The sequence below is a fragment of the Vigna angularis genome, chromosome 4 (assembly GCF_016808095.1).
Source record: "Vigna angularis cultivar LongXiaoDou No.4 chromosome 4, ASM1680809v1, whole genome shotgun sequence".
Lineage (NCBI taxonomy): Eukaryota > Viridiplantae > Streptophyta > Magnoliopsida > Fabales > Fabaceae > Vigna > Vigna angularis.
The window spans coordinates 2,422,185-2,446,693 of record NC_068973.1 but is presented as its reverse complement, the minus strand read 5'-3'; the positions used below and the strand labels follow the sequence as shown (position 1 = coordinate 2,446,693).

General features: G+C 34.9%; 5 protein-coding genes across 6 annotated transcripts; 4 read left to right on the top strand and 1 right to left on the bottom strand.

The window, feature by feature from the left end:
- The first annotated feature begins 906 nt into the window (after positions 1–906).
- On the top strand, positions 907–11,343 carry LOC108331542 (adagio protein 1). 2 transcript variants are annotated; one of them, XM_052876320.1, is made up of 3 exons: positions 907–1,385; positions 9,128–9,237; positions 9,342–11,343. In XM_052876320.1, the coding sequence occupies exons 1-3, from the start codon at positions 1,115–1,117 to the stop codon at positions 10,731–10,733; spliced, it is 1,773 nt and encodes a 590-aa protein (XP_052732280.1). In that variant the 5' UTR covers positions 907–1,114; the 3' UTR covers positions 10,734–11,343. The 2 variants fall into 2 exon arrangements, with proteins under 2 accessions (XP_052732280.1, XP_017421779.1); XM_017566290.2 differs by having other exon boundaries at positions 909–1,385; positions 9,128–11,343.
- An 807-nt stretch (positions 11,344–12,150) lies between these two features.
- Positions 12,151–16,720, top strand: LOC108331326 (rust resistance kinase Lr10). Its single transcript, XM_052876321.1, has 2 exons — positions 12,151–14,489; positions 16,580–16,720. Exon 1 carries the CDS (start codon positions 13,424–13,426, stop codon positions 14,462–14,464), a length of 1,041 nt encoding a protein of 346 aa, XP_052732281.1. The 5' UTR covers positions 12,151–13,423; the 3' UTR covers positions 14,465–14,489; positions 16,580–16,720.
- LOC108330134 (G-type lectin S-receptor-like serine/threonine-protein kinase At1g34300) lies at positions 16,432–19,245 on the top strand. The gene is made up of 3 exons (XM_017564645.2): positions 16,432–16,471; positions 16,580–17,747; positions 19,078–19,245. Exons 1-3 carry the CDS (start codon positions 16,432–16,434, stop codon positions 19,121–19,123), a joined length of 1,254 nt encoding a protein of 417 aa, XP_017420134.2. The 3' UTR covers positions 19,124–19,245.
- Positions 19,194–20,252, top strand: LOC108330133 (G-type lectin S-receptor-like serine/threonine-protein kinase At1g34300). Its single transcript, XM_017564644.2, has one exon. It carries the CDS (start codon positions 19,194–19,196, stop codon positions 20,250–20,252), a length of 1,059 nt encoding a protein of 352 aa, XP_017420133.2.
- Positions 20,253–21,267: 1,015 nt separating this feature from the next.
- LOC108330109 (LEAF RUST 10 DISEASE-RESISTANCE LOCUS RECEPTOR-LIKE PROTEIN KINASE-like 2.2) lies at positions 21,268–24,266 on the bottom strand. Its single transcript, XM_017564608.2, has 2 exons — positions 23,309–24,266; positions 21,268–22,780 (listed from the first exon to the last, which is right to left on the bottom strand). The coding sequence occupies exons 1-2, from the start codon at positions 23,412–23,414 to the stop codon at positions 21,489–21,491; spliced, it is 1,398 nt and encodes a 465-aa protein (XP_017420097.1). The 5' UTR covers positions 23,415–24,266; the 3' UTR covers positions 21,268–21,488.
- Positions 24,267–24,509: the final 243 nt, after the last annotated feature.

The following is a 24,509-nucleotide window of genomic DNA, read 5'->3' as shown; positions in this document are numbered from 1 at the left end:
GAACTTGATGTAAAATTCCTATCTTGTTCCTTTTTCCAAGAGTTTTTTATTGGCTAAATTCCATTTAGACGTAATAAGATTCACTTCTAGATTCTCTTAAAAGGTGTTAATGAATGAAAGGGATTTAAAATTAATGACCATTGGAAGTTGGAAACTTAAAATCAAATATCTATTTGATTTTAATAAACAAAGAAGATAAGCAACATAAAGGCAAATTTATGTTAATATTGAATCAACTTGAGAAAGATAAATAAATTATAATAACTGAATTTTGTTAAGGATGAAAACAAAATGTGATAGTTTTAAGTTAAGATTTTGCATAATTTATACAAAGTCTCATTAAAAAAGATATAAATTCCAAGGTGTTTTTCATGAAGAATTTGACAGATTTAATGAGACATTCTAGTATGATATATAAATATCACTTGAACTATCAAATAATTCTTCTGAAGGAGACTTTCCAAATTCTCTTTCTTTAATTGCTACTCATCAAACTATTTATTCTCTAAAAGTATTCGGGTGTACTATTTATTACTCATTGAGTTTACTTTCTTGAAATTCAACAAAATAACTAAAAAAAGATGAAAAAAAGTATTGAGTTTACTTTCTTCTTATCTAAACTATAATTTTATTGATTTTTATAATTTTAAATATATTTTAAAACTTCTAAACATTTTTCAAATCTTATAAATTCATAATTATTTTAAATCTTTTAATTTATTAGTATAAAAGTTTTTTAAATGTACAATATTTTTATATTTTTGCTTAAAATCCACAAGATTTTTGTACCATTTTATTTTTTCTGACAATTATCAACATTTTCTAAAAAATCTTAATCCAAGAAACATCTCCCTAAAACAGTGCTAGAAAATTAAGTAAACCAAAAAATAAAAAGAACAGCGTCATCTACTTTCTTTTTCTGGAACAACCTCAACTCACCCCTTAGCTTAATTGCTCGCCACTCGTTTTATGCCTTCTCAATCTCATCATCGAATTCCACTCTTCCATACTCTCAACAACACCGACTAACCAACGCAACGCTCCTTCAACCATAATTTCTCATACACTCTCTCTCCGATTCTCACCGCTCCCTTCTCCACGCGCGCCCCATGGGATGAACTTCAACGTCTGCCGCGATTCCGTTTCCCTTCAATGGAGTGGGACAGCAATTCTGATCTCAGCGGCGACGACGACGCCGCTTCCTTCCTCCTCAACGACGACGATGACGACGTCGTCGGGCCCCTCCCCTTTCCCATCCTCCAAACCGCCCCCTGCGGCTTCGTCGTCACCGATGCGCTCGAGCCCGACCACCCTATCATATACGTCAACGCCGTTTTCGAGATGGTCACTGGCTACCGCGCAGAAGAAGTGCTCGGTCGCAACTGGTTAGTGCCTCTCTCGATATTTCTCCTCCTTAGGTTTAGGTTTTTGGTTCGCATTTTCGCTCTCCTTCGAAACCCTAGGAAATCGTTGGAACTTAGACTGAGGGATGTTACGGCGGGATGTAATGTGATGCTCATCGTACTGAATGCTGTAGTCACTCGAATTTGGAATTGTGTTGTGCGAGTTCGGGGTTTATGAAGGGATTTGGATTTGTTTGTCGTGAAATAGTAATTTAATCACTGAGTGAACTTGTTCCTGTTTGGTATTTCTTTCAATTGTGGTAACTTTTGTGTTGAGTGCTGCATTCTGTTGTTCTACGGTGGAGAACTGGTTCAGGTTAGGCATTGGGGAATTAAATTGGTATTGAAAGTGGTGAGTTTCGAATTATATGGTCTGCATTAAAGAAATCATTATACCACGTACATAGTTGTTAAAAACATGAATCAACAATCCATTCAGGCTAGGGAACTGCTGTTTTGGTTAATTTGCCATATGAGGAACAAAGTGTGTCAAACATGATTAGGACCAGCCTAAAATTTATTATTCCTTTTCTTTTAGATTATAGTGTATATGATGAGTGTCTCCGCTGCAGACTTTTCCAAATCTTTCTCAACATAACGAGAGGTGTTTCCTTCTAAAATTTATCATGAAAAGAAAGTCTGGGAATTTATTCTCTTGAAATTTTCTCTCTTTTTATGGGAAATAAATTCAACTGGAGAAAATAAAGAAGCACAACCTGAGGAAAGGCTGAAGAATAAGTGGTTATCCAAAGTGCCACTGCTGGTTTGTTTTTTTATTTCCTATAGTTTGAATTGGAGTTATTAGTGCTGGGATTTTTGTTCTGTAGGATTGAAAGCATTTCACTTAGCTAAGAATAAGAATTAGTAGATATTTACCGGAACCTCTTTCATATATAAAATTTTGTCTATAATTATTGATTAGTCAGATATTTTGTGGCATTATCTTAAATGCATATGTTCGGGAATACGGTTATGCAATTTATTCTTATGTCTCACATTGTATTGCAAGTGTGTGCTTGGTTTTGGAAATTGAAACTGACTGCTGAAATGCCCGTTTTCTAGTTGCTCTTAGCTATTGATAATTATTCTAGCTAAAGGCTTGTCCGATGCCACTGTTCTTTGATCGGATATGTTATATTGCAAGTAGGCTGTAATATGGAAAAAGTAGTTTGAATTGTACAAAACCTAGACAGCATGAAGGTAGCTGATATGAGGTTTATGTTGGAAAGAGAAAGAAACAGAAATAGAGAGAAAGAAAGAGGAGAAAAGGGATGAAGAACAGAACAGAGAGGATAGAGATACAAGAGAGAAACTGAGAGATCAATAAGTACTTTTATTATTATATCTTTCCAATGGTTAAAATATACAATAATAATCTAGTTAGATATATTAAATTATTAGATATTTTAAATAAATATCTTAACTTTTATCTTTAGTTAGTTTATTATTATTCTTTATTTGTATTTTGGACTTAGTCCATATTTTTTCTATTATAAATTTAGTATCCTATGTGTATATTCAACATAAAGAAAATTAATTCCATACATAGTTTTCGCTATATTGAACAAATCTTTATAATCTTTATTCACAGTAATCTTCCCAACTAAAATTCTAATTTAGATTATTTGACTAACTAACCAACTAATATTCTTTTCCTATTTATATTTACATTAAAAACTTCCTCTCCCCTAAGAAAACAGGACTCTTACCCTCAGTGTTCTTGAACTTCAAATGGGATGGCAAATATGATATATTGAGTATGTAAATCTGATACATGAAGTGATGAGTAACTGTTAGCCACGGATGAGATAGGGCCTTAAACTGGGGATACATGCTCAAATGGTGGGCTGTATTCAATTTCTACAGTTAAAGCTTTCAATGTCTGTTAAAGGTTTTATCAATTAGGATAATTGTTAGTCATGTCATGATCCTATTTATAAGGAATATTTTTGTAGCCTTTTAATGGGTAGACCTGATTGGAATATATTCTTGACAAATTATTTTCAGAAAAAAACTTGTGTCAATCTTTGGAGGAACATTGTCAAGGACAAGTTGTCTTCTTTCTTTTGCCATAGGTTGCTGTAAAGATTCTTGCTTGTCTTGGGTTGTGACTTGATCTATATGAAGGTTAACAACTTGGTATGAGGCGACAACATGAGTGACACATAACTTAGTAAGATGACTTCATGGAGCATAGGTAGCTAGGCAATATATACAGGAAGAAAGGTGACTGAGCTTTCTGTGATCATTGGAGGAACAGTTGAAGGATCAGTAGGAGAAACAACCAATGGTAATTGGGGACATACAGGAGGTCCAAAAAACAGAAAAATAAAATAAAATTCACACATGGGGGTGGAGCTTTTATGGTTAGAGCATATTCCAAAATGAATTTCCTGTGTAAGGGGCCATGAAGATCCCTTAGGATGGTTGAAGGTCGCGAGGATAGCTGAAATACTATGACATTTTTACTAATCAACAATCTTCTGAAGGAGACAAGGTGATAAAGATCTAACCTCCGATCGATGAATACAAATTGTTCCTGACAATTTCCACCAAATAATCAAGAAAATGGAAAAAATCAATATAATGCTAGGAATTAGGAAGATCTTTGTGCCACTCAATCCCATGAGATAAGCAAACATGGAGAATTGCCACTTGTCACCTAGCTCACAAGATAAGAACTCCTAAGAGAGAAAACACTCTTACTTTCTAAACTTTGATTAACCACTAACGCCACCCAAGAGATAAGCTATGGAATGCCACTCTAGGACAAGCAAAGGAGGGGCGGCTCCCCATTTGAGATGCGACACACTCAAAATATGAACTTACATACTTTTATTATTTAAGTTGTCAAAGTGAGTACACGAGCTTTCCTTATGTAGAGTGTGTGGTGGGAAGGGATTATATAAACACTTCCCTTCCTTAACCCTCTAATTGGCTAACACAAAAATAATTTCCATAAAAGTCTCTATTTAAAAAAAAATAGAAACAATTACAAAAGTCTAATATAGGCCCAATAAAAAAAAAGAATTACATTCTATCCTCAAGCCTCCTACTTGTTTTTTAATTCATGCACTCATCACAAGTTGGGGAGCGGTTGCATTTCATATCTAAGTAGAAGTGCCACTATGGTTTAATAGATGGAACAAGAAGAACCAAAACTAGATTGGAGCTAATTTAAGGAATGTTCTTATGTACAATTTGTACCACTTATAAGTAATAATTCCCTGGTCACACTGGCCAATATAAAGTAGACACGTTTTGTGAAAGATTATCAACATCATTTTGGGCACCTGCACTCCAATTGTGAGTAATAATCCCCTGGGAGTACTTGCCAAAACTGTGTCTTTTTCTATAGTCACCACTTTGCTCTCCAAGAAAGTGTCCACTTCTGGTTTGTGCTATTTAAGGCGATAACCTCTACACTCAAAAATGGATTTCTTTGAATGTTTTATTTTTGTCCTAGTTAAGATTGTTGGAAGTCCTACATCGACTAGAGATAAGGTCAATTTATAATATCTAAGTGGTGCAAACCTCACCTTACAAGTTAGTTTTTTGGGGTTTAGTTAGGTTTAAAAGTCTACTTCTTAACATGGTATCAGAGTCAGGTTAGAGCTTATCCTAACAAGATTTGTTGTTTGTTAGACATATTATTCCACCTGCTATCGGGTCGCTATCAGACCACCCATTAATGTCTAGGTATGTTGGAAGTCCCACATCGAATAGAGATAAAGCCAATTTATAATATATAAGTGGGTGCAAACCTCACCTTACAAGCCGATTTTGTGGAGTTGAGTTAAGTTTAAAATCCATTTCTTAACAAAGATCATGGTGATATAATTGGGATTCAAATTTTGAATTGGAAGGATGATATTCCAAATCATGAATCCTATCATTTTGTGGAATATAAGAATCATGATCAATAATAAGAACATAGCATATATAACTTTTAACGAGGACATATAAAGCACATATTCAGGCTGAATAACCAAATATATAACAATAGAAGCAATGTAACATAGAGAAGCACATCAAAAGTCAAAACATATATACTTACATTTATGTGTGTGTATGCACTCGTGTGTGTTAGCATCCACTAGTCAGATTTTAGGGAGAGGGGACCACTAACACATGAAGTTTTAGAAGAAAGCAAGAATCTGCTAACAAAGAGAAGATATAAGCAATTTATGGGCACCTGTTTTTGGGACGCAGGGGAAAGAAAAACAGAAATGTGAAAACTTGAAAAACCAGCAACATGAAAAAGAATTAGTGGAATCATAAAACCGTGAACATGCATTGGGCAACCCTAGATCTCATTGGAGGGAAAGTTACTATTGTTTTAGCGAAGGATCGTTCAGGGTTTCAGAGTTGGTTTGTGCATGAACCAGTCTTGTTAGGATGTGATGTACCTATGGTATAATTGTGCGAATCATCTCTTGGTTGCGATTCAGGTCTGATTTAAGCACCAAAATGATCCACTTACTGATTCGTTTTCCACCAGCTCGAATTATGTTTATTGTTTCACAAATTGTATGATACTAATAACACTGGTCACGATAGTTACCAAATTAGTTAGTTTGAAGTTGTTAGGGGCAAAGGCATAGCTATAATAGGAGAAAAGGTAGAAGGAGAGGCATTTTTATTTAACATTTGGGAACATAGGGTTAAGTGTATTATTATAAATAAGGAAAACACTTTGTGATGGGAATCCTTTGGAAGGAGGAGTCTCTCTTTATTCCTTGGGTCCATGTTTGTAATTCAGTAAAACTTTACAGAAGTATTTTCTTAATTCTTCTTTTCTTTGTTATCTCATCCGAAAATTTAGAATTTGTTGCTAAAAACCTTGGATTACCATTAAATGTTGAATGCTCAATCACCTACAAACCCGAGCCTCATCATCTTATCATCACTCTCTCACAACCCTGTAAGCCACTCAACTAAGACACCTGATTTCTACCAGATTTAGATTACAATTGGAACCTAGGGACTCATAATGGGGTTCTTGAACATTTTTGCAAATGATTCTGGGCATTACAAAATGCTCATAATTTTTCATCTTGGAAATGTGTGTAGTTTATTGAGAGGGACAGGTTCAGAGTTGTGTGATTTGGTGTTTAGAGGAAGAAATTGGAATGGGGGGATATTAGACTTTATGATTCTTCTAAATTGGCGGTTTTTTTGGGTTTAGGGATGACTTTTGAGGGTTGGTCGAATGATTACTCTTAACTTGCCCCCATTGATTGTAATTTGCATGTTTTCCCATCGTTTCGCTTCAATCATTAAATATAAGTTGATATATGGACATATGTCTTATAAAGTGAATTCTAAGTCTAACTTAACCTTAAAACTTAGTTTTTAAGATACAGTTTATACTTATTTATATATTATGAAGAAGGCTTATGGAGAAGGCTTCATTTATGAAGATAAGAGAAATACTCAACTAGTTGGGTATTCTTATGATTACTGGACAGGGTCACCAAGCCATAGACGTTCCATTTTAGGATATTGTGTCGTGGTTAGTGGTAATTTATTATCATAGAGAAGTAAGAAACAAAATATTGTAACAAGGTCAAGTGCAGAAGCAAAATACATGGTAATTACAATAGTCATTTGTGAGCTGATATGGCTAAAACAACTCTTCAAAGAGCTTAAATTTGAAGAAAGTTTTCACATGCACCGTGTATATTTTACCATGCAACATTACACATTGCCTTTAATCCTGTCTTTCTTGAGAGAACCAAATATATTGAGTTAGACAATCATTTTCTAGGAAAAAAATGCTGGAGTTTGAAGACATCACTGTTAGATTTCTCAACTTTAATGAACTGTTGACTAACATATTCACCAATTTTCTAGGAGGACTGGTGATATATTGTATTTGCAGTAAGCTGGGCACATACGACCTATGTGCTCTAACTTAATAGGAAGTGTTATAATTATAGAAATTTGGAGCTGATCCTATATAATAAGGAATATTGTCATAATTATAGAAATAAGTAGTTGATCCTATATATATTGTTATAGTTTATGCAAATAAGGTGTTGATCCTACATATTTAGGAATATCTATGTATTATTAGTAACATTTTTATTTATTTCCATATCATTTTTTTAATATAAATCTCTTCTATTTATTGTATTGATTCCTTTTTCTCAACTAAATAAAACACCCGTGTTGTCTTAAAAAGACTCTGTTTTAGCTTAGTGTTTCTCTCTTCCCTAGAGATTAACAATCTCTAATGTAATTTCTACTGTCTTTTGTATAGTAGGATGTCTTACCCACAGTTGTTTTCCCTCATTTATCTCATGTAAAGAAAATAAACATTTTTTTAGCAAAAATTGTTAAAATTGGATGCTTTCATGGCTTTGGTTTCCCAGCTTTCAGTGGCCAGTGCTTATAGCAATGATAGGTAAAATTTGTGAATAATGCTAAAGATCAAATGCATTTGGAAGTTAAAATTTGTGAAATATACAGTTTATATCTTTATGAACTGCTTCTCTTTCTATCTAGTACACTATTATTTTATCTATATTATAAGATGTTTTAGCTGAACACATTATTGAATAAGCTTTTATCCTGATAAGTGAATGATTTGTTATGTATGCAGTGCAGTGTATTATGAATTTGTGTTCAAATATTTCGGCAACATTTGTAGAGTAAATTGGACAATTATATTCATTGTAACTACGAGAGAGAACTCTTGCTGTCTTTAATTGACATTTTTATGTTGACAGCCACTTGTGAGTAAGTTTTTAGATGGGGGAAGTGTGTTGATCAAAGAAAAGAGCCTTGTTATTTCCAATGAGGTGATGCAGGAAAGAAGTGTCTCAATTTAAGCTTCTGACTGGCTAACTCTTAGAGAATTTAGGGTGGTTGATAGGTTTAATGATGAATAAGAAAACACTTAAATTTGATGCTTTGATGGTTTAATTTGAAAATGGAAATGGTTTAAGTATGGATGGATTACTAGTCTACACTCTGGATTGACTTCTGGTCTGTTTAGGTGAGAGCAGCAATGCAAATATAGCTATATGGTATAATGATAATTATGATAAATTACTGGAAGGGCATATTTTGGTTTTTCATTTCATAATTTCTTTCAATGCCAGTGATTTGGGGGCTAGGTTTCAAGACTAACAGAAGTCATTAGAATTTTGCTAAGAATGTTAGTTCACTATTGTGATTTTTTCTTTTTAATGTTTTTATTGTGATGAGGATGTGGATATTTATAACTGTTGGGTTTATCTTGTCTTATGCTTTATCATTAAGGTGAATCTCAAGATTCAAAGCTAAGAAATGGACGTAGTTTCTTGATAATTATTATTCGGAGATTGATTTCCTCACTCTTATCGTCCCAGCAAGTATTATGTGATATGCTTGCATAAACATGCTAAGAATGGCTAAGCTGGGGTGTTAAAATATCACTTCATTTGACTCTACACTGGGGATATAGCTCATTGGGACTGATGTGCATTAGTGTCTCGTGTAGAAAGACCTGGCTTATAACCTGTATCTGTATTGTATTAAATTGAAGCAATTTGCTTGAGGAAGTAGAATGAGTAACATGTGCACTACGCAAGGGGGAAAAAAGAAGGCAAAAGAACATGCAATATAAGAAAATAAGGAATACATACCGGCCCTTAATGACATGTGTTTGCTGAGTCTCTACTGCTAAGTTTCTAATTCAATGTGGCTTTGTTCTAATCATTTAAAGTATTTTGCAGCCGATTCTTGCAGTGTCGAGGTCCATTTGCTAAGAGAAGGCATCCATTGGTGGACTCAACTGTTGTTTCAGAGATTAGAAGATGCCTTGACGAAGGGGTTGAATTCCAAGGTGAGTTGCTGAACTTTAGGAAAGATGGATCTCCACTTATGAACAGATTGCGTCTGACACCTATATATGGAGATGATGAGATAACTCATGTCATTGGAATCCAGTTCTTCACAGAGGCAAACATTGATCTTGGTCCCCTTCCGGGTTCTACGATTAAGGAATCTACAAAATCATCAGATCGGTTTCAATCTGTGCTTTCCTCATTGAATCCTCTTCCAGTAGGGGACCGAAATGTTACTCGTGGACTTTGTGGGATATTGCAGTTAAGTGATGAGGTATTGTCTCTCAAGATACTTTCTCGCTTAACCCCAAGAGATATTGCATCAGTTGGTTCTGTTTGTAGGCGATTGTATGAGCTAACAAAAAATGAAGATCTTTGGAGAATGGTGTGTCAAAATGCATGGGGCAGTGAGACTACACGTGTTTTAGAGACTGTGCCTGGTGCAAGGAGACTTGGATGGGGTCGGCTGGCAAGAGAACTGACCACCCTTGAAGCAGCAGCATGGAGGAAACTGACTGTTGGAGGTGCTGTTGAACCTTCACGATGTAATTTTAGTGCTTGTGCAGTTGGTAATAGGGTTGTCTTATTTGGTGGTGAAGGGGTTAACATGCAACCTATGAATGATACCTTTGTACTGGATCTGAATTCAAGTAATCCTGAGTGGCAACATGTCCAGGTGAGTTCTCCTCCCCCTGGTCGGTGGGGCCACACACTTTCTTGTGTTAATGATTCTCGTTTGGTTGTATTTGGAGGATGTGGAAGGCAGGGCTTGCTCAATGATGTGTTTGTTCTGGACCTGGATGCAAAGCCTCCAACATGGCGTGAAATCTCTGGACTGGCACCTCCACTTCCGAGATCTTGGCATAGCTCCTGTACACTTGATGGTACTAAGTTGATAGTTTCTGGTGGCTGCGCTGACTCTGGTGTACTCTTGAGTGATACTTTCCTTCTTGATCTTTCAATGGAGAAGCCTGTCTGGAGAGAGATACCAGTAGCATGGACTCCACCTTCGCGACTGGGTCACACACTATCTGTTTATGGTGGTAGGAAAATACTGATGTTTGGGGGTCTGGCCAAGAGTGGGCCCTTGCGATTTCGCTCTAGTGATGTATTCACAATGGATTTAAGTGAGGAGGAGCCATGTTGGAGGTGTGTAACGGGGAGTGGAATGCCAGGTGCTGGAAATCCAGGAGGCATAGCTCCCCCTCCTAGACTTGATCATGTGGCTGTGACCCTTCCAGGTGGGAGAATTCTGATATTTGGTGGGTCTGTTGCAGGCCTTCATTCTGCTTCCCAGCTTTACATACTAGACCCGACTGACGAGAAGCCTACATGGAGAATCCTAAATGTACCTGGTCGCCCTCCAAGATTTGCTTGGGGACATAGTACATGTGTTGTTGGAGGGACAAGAGCTATTGTACTAGGTGGTCAAACTGGGGAAGAATGGATGCTAAGTGAGCTCCATGAACTTTCCTTGGCAAGTTCTGTCATCTAAATTCAGTCAATAAACGGGCATGCTGCTGTGAGGGGAATGCTAAAATCATGAAATCATTTTAAGGCGGAAAATGTTTGTGTTGGTCACTGAAAACTCTTGACAAGCACTGCTCTGGTCAGAACATTTGTGTATTTAGTTGTTTCTACGTTGCATTTTATATTAGGGTTGGTTCTGGCTCGAGAACTTTTCAATGAGTGACACAATACCATGTTTGGTTTTTTTGAGGTTGTGTGAGACTTTGCCCTTCAGTATGCACAATGAATTATTCTTCCTGAATAGATTGATAGTGTCTGATTACACGTAGGTAATATATTAGGTTGTAGCTCACTTGATTTTCCCATCTGTTGCTATGTTCAACTTATGTAATTTGAACCATGACAAAGGATAGAAAAAAAGAAGAAATGTCATGTTTATAGTAATATAATGAGGTCTGTGTATGTAATGGAAGTCTCTACTGTTTTATGCTTTTGAACAGGTCTGCTGACATGGTCATAATTTGTTGTAATGGTCTGTGACACTGCAAACAGGTGTATAAGGTAGGGGACCCTGCAGTTTGTACTTATTTTTCTTTATGTTATAATATGGAGTATGGTAACATTTGTATGGTGTATTATTTTTCTGGTTGTATGTTTTACCAAATTATTGTGTTTTTCATGGTGCTGCTGTGAATATTCTGTGTGCCTTGATAAATAAATATAGTTTTAGTTAAAGTGAACCAAACAAATCCTAATATCTTTTAGGTTAACGGTCTTAGAGGAGTTAAAAGTTAGTAAGGATTTATGTGGTTCATATTTTTCTCACAATGATGTTAAAAAAATGATTAAAAAAAGATCTGAAATATAAAATATTAAACATTTCTTTATATTTTACGGATATTGTGCTAGAAATTAATTTTACCCAAGGAAATCATTATTTTCTATTAAGCTTGGAACTAATGTTCTCACTGTAATATTTTGGGCTACTTAACAGTATACTGGAACCTTAAGGGAATTACTTCCTGCACCTCCATCGTTTTCCTTTCTGCACCCTAACCCTTCTGGAAATTATTTTCCTGAATACAAACACAGTTTGCGGATTTTTTTTTCCAGGACAGCAATCACCTCTCCTTGTTACGGTCCGGTAGCTTTTATTTATGGGGTGCATGAAGAAATAGGGTGACGTTCTGAGGGTGATTAGTACGATATTATATCTGAACGTTGTTACAATATACCTTATGAAGGGTAATGAAGTATCAGTTTAATTTTATGTATTAGTTATTTTTATAATTTTTTATATTCTGTATAAAAAGTTTGTTTTTGATTTATATATTAAATAAATTTAGTTTTTGAATATTTTTTTTTATAAATAATGTTTTTCTCCTAAAATGTAGTTTTAGGTCTCTTATGTGAATGAGTACTTTTAGCAGTTAAATCCAAAGTCAGACCAATCCATCTAAGGGTACAAACGGGTAGGACATGAAGTCACTTCCGAAATTGAATCGGACATGATACCTTACTCTTTTTAAATTTTCTGCGGAATTTCAAAATAGAAAAAATTTTCCTGCCTCCATTGCCAGTTAATTAGAAAAGAAGACTAATTGCGCATTGCTTACTATAATTATGCATTTTTAAAATCAAAAGTACACAAAATAGTATTTATAGCGCCCTAATACACGATTTGTGGCCAGTACACTCTATTTATTATAATACATAAATCGAACTACACAACCATACTTTATATCGTTGCTACAATATCACTTTTTCCATGTCAACCTTTAATTTATGTATCAATTTCTTTGCATTCCCATTTTCTACCACATCCCTCCTCTATGTTGTACTCAATCCACCCCTATTACCTCAACTATTTATTTTTTTATTTTTAATTTTTTGCCTCAGGTAAATTCCATAGCTAGAGGAACACCGTTCCTTCATTGTGAAATCAAGTTTCTGATACTCGGACCATGGAATTTAAATGATTCTTCCTTCCTCTATATCATTCCCCACTTCCATCCCTTTTTCCCATTTCATACTTCATTAGAAATACAAGTTCACTTTCGAGAAAACAACTTTGTAAAAAGCTTTTCAAATAAGTAGTTCCTTGCAGCCAAATAGGATGTTAGATCATGCTTTCTCTTGAATATGTCCCCAATAATTACGAGTGAAGGTTCTATGAACTACAAATGCGTTTCACTAATACAACAAACAAACCAGGAATGGTATTAAGAAAGTAGACATCTAAGACGTAGTATTTGGTCCATTCGGGGCATAACTCAATCAATCAATGATGAATTTCGGCATCAAAGTAGTTCATAAGATATGCCGGCATCACGTCACATCTAAATGGTGGAACGGCCACGTGGTTCCTTGTTTCAATAATGCCAAGACTTGTGCATATAAATTACATTACTCTTTCTTTTTCTTCTTACTTGTTCCTCTCTATCATTCTACTCCTCCCAACTCATCTCTTCTTTCATGTCAATCATTCTTATAATCATCATCGGTATGATTTTAACTTGTGATATGTTGTTGTTTTCATACTTCTATTGTGTATTAGTTTGTTGATTAAGCCTGAATACTGGCACACAGATTACAGTTTCTGACTGAACTTTGCTAAAATATCGCATCGCAGGGGTCTTTTTTGTGTTATTCTGTATATTGATATGGCTACAATTCAAATGCCCCCCAGGAGTGCTTACTCCAGAGTCACGATTTATGACACTTGCTATGGATAGATTTTTGAATGATATGGAAAGGGAGAAGCCAATCAGGTTCACTGACCAACATCTAAGAATTGCAACTGATAACTACTCTTACTTGTTGGGGTCAGGAGGTTTTGGATCAGTCTATAAGGGAATTTTTAGCGATGGAACCATTGTGGCTGTGAAGGTTCTGCATGGGCGTTCAGACAAGAGAAACGAGGAGCAGTTTATGGCTGAAGTGGGAACAATTGGCAAAATTCATCACTTCAATCTGGTTCGGCTATATGGGTTTTGCTTCGAGAGAAACTTGATAGCACTGGTTTATGAATACATGGGGAATGGTTCTCTTGACAAGTATCTTTTTAACCAAAACAATGTCATAGGATTTGAAAGGCTTCATGAGGTTGCAGTTGGAACAGCCAAAGGCATTGCTTATTTGCATGAAGAGTGCCAACAAAGAATAATACATTATGACATCAAACCAGGAAATATTCTATTGGATGGAAGCTTCAATCCTAAAGTGGCTGATTTTGGTTTAGCCAAGCTTTGCAATAGGGAAAATACTCATCTAACCATGACAAGGGGAAGGGGAACTCCTGGTTATGCTGCACCTGAACTCTGGATGCCAAATTTTCCTGTGACTCACAAGTGTGATGTTTACAGCTTTGGAATGTTGTTGTTTGAAATCATAGGCAGGAGGAGAAACCTTGATGTTGAAGCTGTTGAAAGTCAGGAGTGGTTTCCAATGTTTGTATGGAAAAAAATTGATGGTGGAGAGTTGGAGGAGTTGATAGTATCATGTGGGATAGAGGAGAAAGATGGGGAGCTAGCTCAGAGAATGGTTAATGTTGCTCTGTCGTGTGTTCAGTATAGGCCTCATTCAAGGCCTCTGATGAGTGATGTGGTAAAAATGTTGGAAGGTTCAGTGGAAATTCCAAAACCTTTGAACCCATTTCAGCAATTTATGGATGGGAATTTCCCTGCTCATACAACAGATACTGGTGGCTCTTCTGTTGTTGTAACTGACTCTAGCATTGTACAGGCTACTACTTGATGGACCATTTCATAGGTTAAGCGATGTATAAAATATTTTCCTTTCTTCTTCTTTATTCTGTTGAAAATAACTGTTCATGTGTACTATTTGTTTTTTTTTTTACCATAATGTTCTTTTCAATTTGCCTCTGAACTTTTTATGAATGAACTGCTATGTCTGTATACAAGTGAAGCAATATGTTAGCCTTTTCTCCATGCAAATGAAAGAATTTCTTTTTTGGCAACTACACCTGCTAATGGATGAATGTCCTCTGACCTACATATCATAGCAATCAAACTTTGAAACAGTTTCCCAGTTTATTTAGTTCTTATCATACCAATAACATTAGCTTGCAACATAGTTTTTTATCCAAAGAAAAAGTTAAGACAAAAAGTTTATTGATGTATAACATTCTCACTTTATAACTGTCCAACTTGTCTATTTTAATACAAGTTGGTGATACTCCAATGGATACTTGGACTACACAAAGCTAAACATCAATTATTAATAAAAAATATTGATTAGTAATTAGATATTGAATTAACATTTGCAACAATTTTTCGATGAGGAGCCACATTGGATAGAAATGAGAAAGTAGAGCAGTATACAAAGGTGAAAGACCCATTAACCCATTGTGTTAAGGTTTTGGGTAGAGAGTGATGTCAATCCTTTATATGGTTGGACTCGTATCTCATTAGTATTGTGTCTCCCCGGTGAACCCCCTCCTTGGTAGACCCAACAGGACTTTGACTCAATTTATTTCTACAATCTTTCCTTAAATGTGAGTTCCTTTCATATGGTATATTTTTTCTTAGGTGTACGATGACCAACTTATACCCTTGTGGTTATGGTGTTATTGTTGTTATAACGATCTAAGTGGTCATATTTATACCTCATTATGATATTGTTGTTGTTATAACTATATAAGTCAGTTAATCCAAATCATTGACTCAAATACCACTTATGTGTTTATATTTTTATATGAGGTTATTAGGAAGAGATTATTTATATATGACTTGAGTTTAATTTCACATAAGACATTTGACATCACTTTTAACCACAAGAGCATAAATAGGTCATAACTGAGGGGAAATAAACCATATGAAAGGACTCATCCTTAAGGGGAGATTATTTTCAATAATCTAAATGTGAGTCAAAGTTTTACATTAAGTAGAAAAGATAAAGTTAAACATTATATAAGATGAAAGACTAATAAATCTATTGATTTAAGATTTTGGGTTAAGACTAGTGTCAAATATCTTGCATGTGTTAAACTGCCAAATATATATAACATCTCTCCCAATAAACACCTCTCATAAAAATATACACCCATCACATTTGTAACAAACTTTTTTGTGAAAATTGTACTTGCTTTTAAAGCATCTGACAGTGTTATGAAAATTCTAACTGGCTTCATTAGTCGCTCTGATCTCTTTTGGCTAATTATAATTTATCATATGTTACTGTTAATATGTCGTTATTTCGTGGAGTAGAATATTCCACAAACATAAAATGAATATTACCCATTATAGGTAGCCTAGGAGAATGGTATATGATAGAAAATTGGAACGTAGTATTTGTCTTAAGAGATTTTGTTTGTACTATAATTTTGTACAAAGCTCATTCTATATAGCCATATAATATTCGCCAAATCAACAATCAAGACTACATTCATTGATGATAACTTATTAGTGTCCATTTGGGAAGGTCAACATCAGGAGAGTGATAATACAAATAACTCAACAAAGAATTTGAAGTCCAATGGTAGCTTCAGTGGCATTGATGAAAATATTGTAGCTTTCATAATAAAAATTAAATAAAATTCAGGTGACTTGCTTCCGTTCTTTGGCCGATATTAATTTTTGAAAGTTAACTGTCTTATAGTGGATAAATGCATGATATTTTACATATAAATTTAACTACTATGTTTCTTTCTTTCAAACAATTCCTGCACATCACTTTGGTAGTTTGAATTGTTATCTTGTCAAATGTCAACTGCTGCAGTAATTGAGGTTATGATCATAGTTGGTAAGATTTTAATGGTGGTATTTTTTATTCAACGAATTTAATTATGTTCAGTGGTGGTTTTCCGAGCTTTGGTCACAGGATTTCTAATTATACATTAACATTTTGCAGTGGTGATTTTGGTGAAGATAGGTATTTTGATCTGTGTGTGCAGAAAAAGAAATCAGAAGAATGATAGATCAGTATTTTCTGGTCCAAAATTTCTGACTCTGACTATAAATAAATTTCTTAACGACATGGAAAGGGAGAAGCCAATCAGATTCACTGATCAACAACTAAGGATTGCAACTGATAACTACTCTAACTTGTTGGGGTCAGGAGGTTTTGGAACAGTTTATAAGGGAATTTTCAGTAATGGGACTATTGTTGCAGTGAAGGTTCTGCGAGGGGCTTCAGACAAGAAAATCGAGGAGCAGTTTATGGCAGAAGTGGGAACGATTGGCAGAATTCATCATTTCAATCTTGTTAGACTCTATGGATTTTGCTTTGAAAAAAACCTGATAGCACTGGTGTATGAGTACATGGGTAATGGCTCTCTTGATAGGTATTTGTTCCACGAAAAGAAGACCTTAGGATATGAAAAGCTTCATGAGATTGCAGTGGGAACAGCTAGAGGCATTGCTTATTTGCATGAGGAGTGCCAACACAGAATAATCCATTACGACATAAAACCAGGAAATATTCTCTTGGATAGGAATTTCAATCCTAAAGTTGCTGATTTTGGTTTAGCCAAACTCTCCAACAGGGACAATACTCATATAACCATGACTGGAGGCAGAGGAACTCCAGGTTATGCTGCACCTGAGCTTTGGATGCCCTTTCCCATAACTCACAAGTGTGATGTTTATAGTTTTGGCATGCTGCTGTTTGAAATCATAGGCAGAAGAAGAAACATTGATATTAAACTTGCTGAAAGCCAAGAGTGGTTTCCAATATGGGTTTGGGAAAAATTTGATACTGGACAATTGGGGGAGTTGATGACAGCCTGTGGGATAGAGGAGAAAGATAAGAAGATTGCAGAAAGAATGATTAAGATAGCTTTGTGGTGTGTTCAGTATAGGCCAGAAATAAGGCCAATAATGAGTGTTGTGGTGAAAATGCTGGAAGGTTCAGTGGAAGTTCCAGAACCTGACAACCCTTTTCAGCACTTCATGGGTGGGATTACCATTGCTCATCCAGTTCCAATATCACAGACCTATAACACAGCAAGTATTTCATCTGGTTCTTCTGTTATGGTAACAAGCTCCAGCATTGTATGTGCTACTCCTATTATGAGAAAGTACGGCATTGAATTAGCCTCTAGCAATGTGTGATGCAAATTATTTATAGCTACATGATGAGTTGAGTTGTAAAATACTTTCATTTGTGCTGATTAGTTTCAAATGTATCCATGTACATATACGTGCCCTTTTTTTTCTGTCATGAAAAGCTCTTTTCTTTTTGCCTCTAAACTATTTGGAGTTGAAAAGTTGTATATTGAGGGAAGCAAAGAAGAAAAGGGCCTCTTATGTTTATCTACGCATATATCAAAATTTGTATTCGATTCTGAAGTTATTTTATTTCTAATCTTGTTATAGTATATTTTGTTGTTTCATGCTATAAGCAATCGTGCTTATACTTTTTGAACTGTATGTCTTAATTTTGAAGATTTCCAAATACAATCTTAACATGGCTGAGGATTATATATAGGATCTGCAACAAGCCTAATGTAGAGGTAGTACAGTTTGAGCGTTAAGATGTTGGATAAAGTTGGATTAAAACACATTTTCCCCTGCCAAGTTGGGTATAGCTCTTGGACTGCAGCATATGCATGGTTATCATTTGCTTTGCTTAGATTTATGGTTTTTGTGTTATGCCAATATTAAAAAAGTTATAGACAATTCGAACAAAGTTTCAGGGCTTGTTATGATATAGCTTCTTGTTTTCTGTAATAAGCAAGAAGTGGTAAAGAGTTTCTCAGGAAAGTGGGTTGCTAGGAAGCAACAGATTAAGTAAACTTTTCCGACAGATTGATGTTAAATAAAAATAATGAAGAATAAACTCTCTTATTGGTCGTTGTCATCTTTTAGATTTCTCCGTCACGGAGTTCCTTGTCAAATACTCAATTGAGTGGATAACAAAATGTGGTTTACTCCATACATGACATTAGTATGTACGAAAGGAAATCATGAACTTCCTCATCCTTTGACCTTTATATATAATTACCAACACCCTAGGAGGATGGTGCTAGGAAAATGGAAATTCTAAACATAGTGTTTGTCGTTATTCAATTCAAACATATTAATTTTAAGCCGGCTTGTAATTAAGATTGATAGCCAGCTTATTCAATCAAGAATAGAATATCCATGGATATAGGGACCCTGTAATATAGAATGATAATAATCATTACATATATTCATTTTCACATCTGATTTTTCTCATAAATCAAACATGGACGCTGGGGGTCTCATAGGTGTAGCTGGTAGGATTCAAACACGATATATACATTTATACATACATACATATATATATATATATATATATATATATATATATATATTTATTTGTTTTCTTCTTGTATATTGGTTTTAATTGATTTTCACTAAATTTCTGAGGTGTTGGTGTTGCAGTTTTGTTGGTGTGGTTCGTGATTCTCTGCCTGTTTTGTTTTTGTAAAGCTCCCAAAAGAGAAACTGATGGATTGTTGGAAATGAATTTTGTCCACATTGAGAATATTTTGAGGAACATGGAAAGAGAAAAGCCAATCAGGTTTACTGGTGAGCTGCTAAGGGTTGCAACAGATAATTATTCTACATCATTGGGGTCAGGAGGTTTTGGAGAAGTTTATAAAGGAAATTTAAGGGACGGAACAACAGTGGCTGTGAAGGTTCTGCGTGCAAATTCTGATAAGAGAATTAAGGAACAGTTTATGGCAGAAGTGGGTACAATTGGAAAAGTTCACCATTTCAACCTTGTTAAGTTGTATGGATTTTGCTTTGAGAAAGACCTGATAGCACTGGTTTATGAGTATATGAGGAATGGATCTCTTGACAAGTATCTGTTTCACGAAAACAAGACTCTAGGATACGAAAAGCTTCATGAGATTGCAGTTGGAACAGCCAGAGGCATTGCATACTTGCATGAAGATTGTGAACACAGAATAGTCCACTATGACATAAAACCTGGAAATATTCTGTTGGACAAGAACTTCAATCCAAAAGTAGCTGATTTTGGATTAGCTAAACTCTGCAACAGGGACAATACTCATATAACAATGACAGGAGGAAGGGGGACTCCTGGTTATGCTGCACCTGAGCTTTGGATGCCATTTCCTGTGACTCACAAGTGTGATGTTTATAGCTTTGGAATGCTGTTATTCGAAATCTTTGGCAGGAGAAGAAACCTTGACATTAACCTTCCCCAAAGCGAAGAGTGGTTTCCAGTATTGGCTTGGAAAAGATTTGAGGCTGGAGAATTGGAAGTGTTAATGAATGCTTGTAAGATTGAGGAGAGGCATAAGAAAATGGCAGAAAGAATGGTGAAGGTAGCTTTGTTTTGTGTTCAGTATAGGCCAGAAACAAGGCCAATTATGAGTGATGTGGTGAAAATGTTGGAAGGTTCAGTAGAAATTTCTAAACCATGTAACCCGTTTCAGCACATGATAGAAGGAACTTTTAGGGGTAATTATTCTGTCCATGCATCCGGAACTGATGTAAATACAAGTATCACTACCAGTTCTTCTTTCATGGTAACTGAACCAGGCATTGTATATGACATTCCAGACATTGAATTGGCCTCTACCTGAGAATGGAACTTCTGCATTTCTTCATTAAGTTATCAGATATTTCTTTTCTGATATATGTTTCATTGTCCTTTTCATTTTTGTTTTTGGTGATAATAGAATAGAGCAGGATGGTTTAGTAAGTTTATATGTATTTCTCATTTTATACATAAAAAATATTAGTAATGAATATATTAAATATATCTATCGCAAACAACAAAAAATACCTTTTATATTTCTTACTACATAAAGAAATTTTTAATACATTATATAAAGAAATTTAAAAAATATGAAAAAGCACTTAATACATTTTTATCTGATCTTGTATGCTGCCTTTGTTTTCGGCAACAGAGACTTTGCAAACTAAGAAATGCAAGGAAAGTTGAAAAAACTAGACAACGTATTACGAAAAATAAGAACAAATTCTTCATTCAACTTTTCCCTCTCATATGGGAACAATTGCGGGGAAAGTATGTTCTTTTCTTTTTTACTTTTATAATAATTTATATTATAAACTAATTTCATAATTATTAAACAAATAAATCTAATTGATTAAAATAAAATATAATGAATTAAATAATAATAATAATAATAATAAAATAAATAAATAATAATACTACCAATCATATAAATAATAACAAAAAAACTAGTTATAAATAATAATAATAAATAATATAATAATATAAGTATAATAATAAATATAAATAATAATAATCTTTCCTTTTTATCAATTAAAATATTTTTCAATTCATTAAATCTATAACAGAAAGTGAGTGAATGAAATCTTAAAATGGAAAACAAAAATAAACTTATCTGCAAAATGACATAATTATCCTCATTCTAATTCATGCTGTGGGACCACACATTTTAAAATAATATTAAAATGGATACATTACCGTGTCAAATGAATATGAAATTTATTAATCTTTTCGTGGTACCGCTACTCAAAATTCATTGAGTGTATCATGGTACGCTACTCCTATAATATGTCAGTTCAATTTGGATGTTAGTGTTAACAAAGATTACAAAGAGTAGCAACTATGATTAACGCATTCCTATTTTCACTCCTTCCATAAAGTACAAAGCTTTCACTCCCTTCCTCCTCTGCATAATGAACTGACAAAACTGATACAGAGTTTGGAGGTTTTAGTTTAGGCAACAAATTGGGTTATTGCAGAATGTAGCTCGTAGTTGTAAATTCAACAAAGCTAAAAAAATGCTCTTTGAATGTACAATAATCTCGGTACTGTTATGATACAACTAAGGAAGTTCTTCGATCTCAAATGTATTGCGCTTGATTTTGGAGCCATATTCCGGGTTTGAAGTTGTTTCCCATGACTGGGTAGCATCTGAATCTTCAGTACTACTTTCTTTTTGAGTGAGGTTTGGCTTAACAGACACCAGGTTTTGGAAGGGAAATGGAGGTGGAGAAATTTCAATTTCACCCTCAAGCATCTTCACCACAGTACTCATAAGAGGTCTATCATCAGGTGAATACTGAACACACCACAGAGCCACCTTTGACATTCTCTCACCTTTCTCCTTGTCTTTCTCCTCAATTCCACAAAATGAAAGCATCACAGATAACTCATTATTCTCAAACATATCCCATGTCCATTGTGGAAGCCACTGTTGTGATTCTCTGTAGTTATCATCAAAATGCCTTCTCCTCCCAACCATTTCAAACAGGAGAATACCAAAACTATAAACGTCACACTTGTGAGTCACTGGAAAAGGCTTCCACATTTCTGGTGCAGCATATCCCCTTGTTCCTCTAAAGTGTGTGTTTACTGAAACGTTATTTTCTCTGCTGCAAAGCTTAGCTAGGCCAAAATCTGCAACCTTTGGTTCCAACTTCATGTCAAGAAGAACATTCTCTGGTTTAATATCATAATGAATTATTCTCTTTTGACACTCTTCATGTAAATAAGCAATTCCTTTTGCTGTTCCAATTGCAATCTCAAGAAGCTTTCCCAACTCAATGTCTTGATTCTTGCTGCCAAACAAGTGCTTGTCCAAAGACCCATTTTCTACATACTCATAAACAAGAGCTCTCTTGTCACGGTGGAAGCAGAAGCCATAAAGCCTCACCAGATTGACATGGTATGTTCTTCCTAGGGTTCCAACTTCTGCTTTTAGTTGCTCTTCCATTTCCATGTCCAAACTGTTGATTACTTTGACAGCCACATCTTCTCCATTGGACAATATTCCTTTGTAGACAACCCCAAAAGCACCTGAACCCAATATGGTTGAGTAGTTCCATGTAATTATATCCAGTTCCTCAGGAGAGAATCTGATGGGTTTCTCCTTGGTGATGTTGCTCAGGAATCTTTCCATCGTTGCAAACTCAGTTTTCGAATTTTGAACTGTAGAAGCTGGTTCTATTACTACTTCCATTTCTCTGGTTGAAGGAAATGAATTTGATGCTTTATGATCATTCTCTGTGCTACCAAGCTGGGCGTATGCGGGAATTGCATCTCCTGCCTTCTTTAAGCATTGAATTATGGCATATACTATTGCTATAATAGCTACGAGTCCCACCACTCCAGAAGCTGAAAATTCAAATAAAAGACAAAATTAACTTTTCTAATGAACCACAAGTCTTGTGGGAAAATGAGAATATGTAACATGTTTCTGTATAGGCTATCAACTTTTCATTGTACCAGAACTTTGCCACAGGATTTGCCCTTTTCATTGTATGGGAAAATTAACACTCCATTATAAAGAATTGAAGATTCAAATATAAAAAGTTAAAGATGTCCCACTAAAAATTTAATCGAGGTGAACTTGAACTGAATCATTAGAGGGTCCAATCTCATTTCACAACCAAAAGCAAAACTAAGTAATTTCTCAACCCGTCATGAATGAATACTACAGAGAGTAGAACAAATGTGATAGGATATTTGAAGATAAGGATGCATGTGAACCACTCATAATTTCTAGAGTGCATAATCGAAATCTGTAAAAACTGATACATTAAATTTAGATTAGGGAGACTAAAAATAAACTTACTTCAAATTGAGAGACAAATAAATTTAAGACTTACGATACAAATGCATAAGGTTTAGCTATGATCTTACCAATAGACGCTATTACTGTCCATTCCATAAAATGGTCAAACTCGTTTTGCGCTTGAGTCTGAAAATCGTTAAAATCGTCAGAAGGAGGAGGAAATCGAAAACTCATGTTTATTCTCTAAGCTTATGAGCCTGGAGAGAAAACTTAACGATGGAGTTTTGATTAGCAGAAAACTCCAATAGCCTGCAAATTTGATATAAAAAGCATTCCAGGATAGACAGAGAAATAAGAAACAGTGACTCTCAGACCAGCTCTGATGTAACTAAGCCATTTAATATCACAAGCTATTTCGTGTACGGCTCATTCCGCGTAGTTGACCTCATATGCCAGAAAACGCGTTTTTTCTTTGAATTTCGGGGATAATGAAAGCAATGCAACATACATTAAAAGTCTTAATTTTGATAGAGTTTATTGATGTGTTTGAACTTTCTTACTTACGATGTCATTCGCGAATTTAAACGAATTGAGATTAAAAAAGGGGTTATTATTACAATGTAGGAATGAGTTCCACACAAGAGTCAGCAACTTGAACTCCTGGATCATAGAGTTTAATGATTGAACCATAACAAAGGCCATGTTAAGAGGGTCAGTTCTAAAAGCTTGATTTGAACAAATTATCCAATACCTCATTACCATTTAAAGTTTCCATTTATTGTTTTGTTTAACTAGTCTCCATGTAATAACTTTGAGTATTTTTGGTTGCTCTTATTATTCTTTTCTTCACCCTATAATAAACACAAACTAGATTTTAAGTATCATGAGTGTTTAAGTTTAGGATATTCAAGTTCTCACAAAGCTAGCGGTACCTTGACACCCTAACGTGGCAAAAACATTCATTTCAGTCATTAAATTTTAAAATTGTATACTGTGATGATCTATAAATTCAGTAAAAATGGGTCTCATACCGTATCAAATAAATGTTAAAAATAAAAACTGTGTCAAAGTATTATTATTGTTTCTATTCATGTTGTGTTTAATGAGTTGAAATATCACTCTAATGACTTGTTTTCCACTTCCCCCTCAAATTTCTTTCTTTCTCTGTCAGTGACTGTTTAACCCTCACAATATCCCTATCTTCATCCTTTCAATCGTACTTCAAATACTACACCACATTCATTTCTACAAATTGCTGACAATTTCTTACTGTTTGCTAATGTTTCTGACTTTTCAACCAATTCCAATGGACTTATTTCTGCTTCTAAT

Coding starts and splice junctions, on each gene's coding strand:
- LOC108330133 (XM_017564644.2), top strand. CDS start 19,194: ATGGAAAGAGAAAAGCCAATCAGGTTTACTGGTGAGCTGCTAAGGGTT.
- LOC108330134 (XM_017564645.2), top strand. CDS start 16,432: ATGTCAACTGCTGCAGTAATTGAGGTTATGATCATAGTTG. Junction 16,472..16,579: donor TGAGGTTATGATCATAGTTG/GTAAGATTTTAA, acceptor AACATTTTGCAG/TGGTGATTTTGGTGAAGATA. Junction 17,748..19,077: donor GCTACTCCTATTATGAGAAA/GTACGGCATTGA, acceptor TTGGTGTTGCAG/TTTTGTTGGTGTGGTTCGTG.
- LOC108331326 (XM_052876321.1), top strand. CDS start 13,424: ATGACACTTGCTATGGATAGATTTTTGAATGATATGGAAAGGGAGAAG.
- LOC108331542 (XM_017566290.2), top strand. CDS start 1,153: ATGGAGTGGGACAGCAATTCTGATCTCAGCGGCGACGACGACGCCGCT. Junction 1,386..9,127: donor GAAGTGCTCGGTCGCAACTG/GTTAGTGCCTCT, acceptor AGTATTTTGCAG/CCGATTCTTGCAGTGTCGAG.
- LOC108330109 (XM_017564608.2), bottom strand. CDS start 23,414: ATGAGTTTTCGATTTCCTCCTCCTTCTGACGATTTTAACGATTTTCAG. Junction 22,781..23,308: donor GACAGTAATAGCGTCTATTG/GTAAGATCATAG, acceptor TTGAATTTTCAG/CTTCTGGAGTGGTGGGACTC.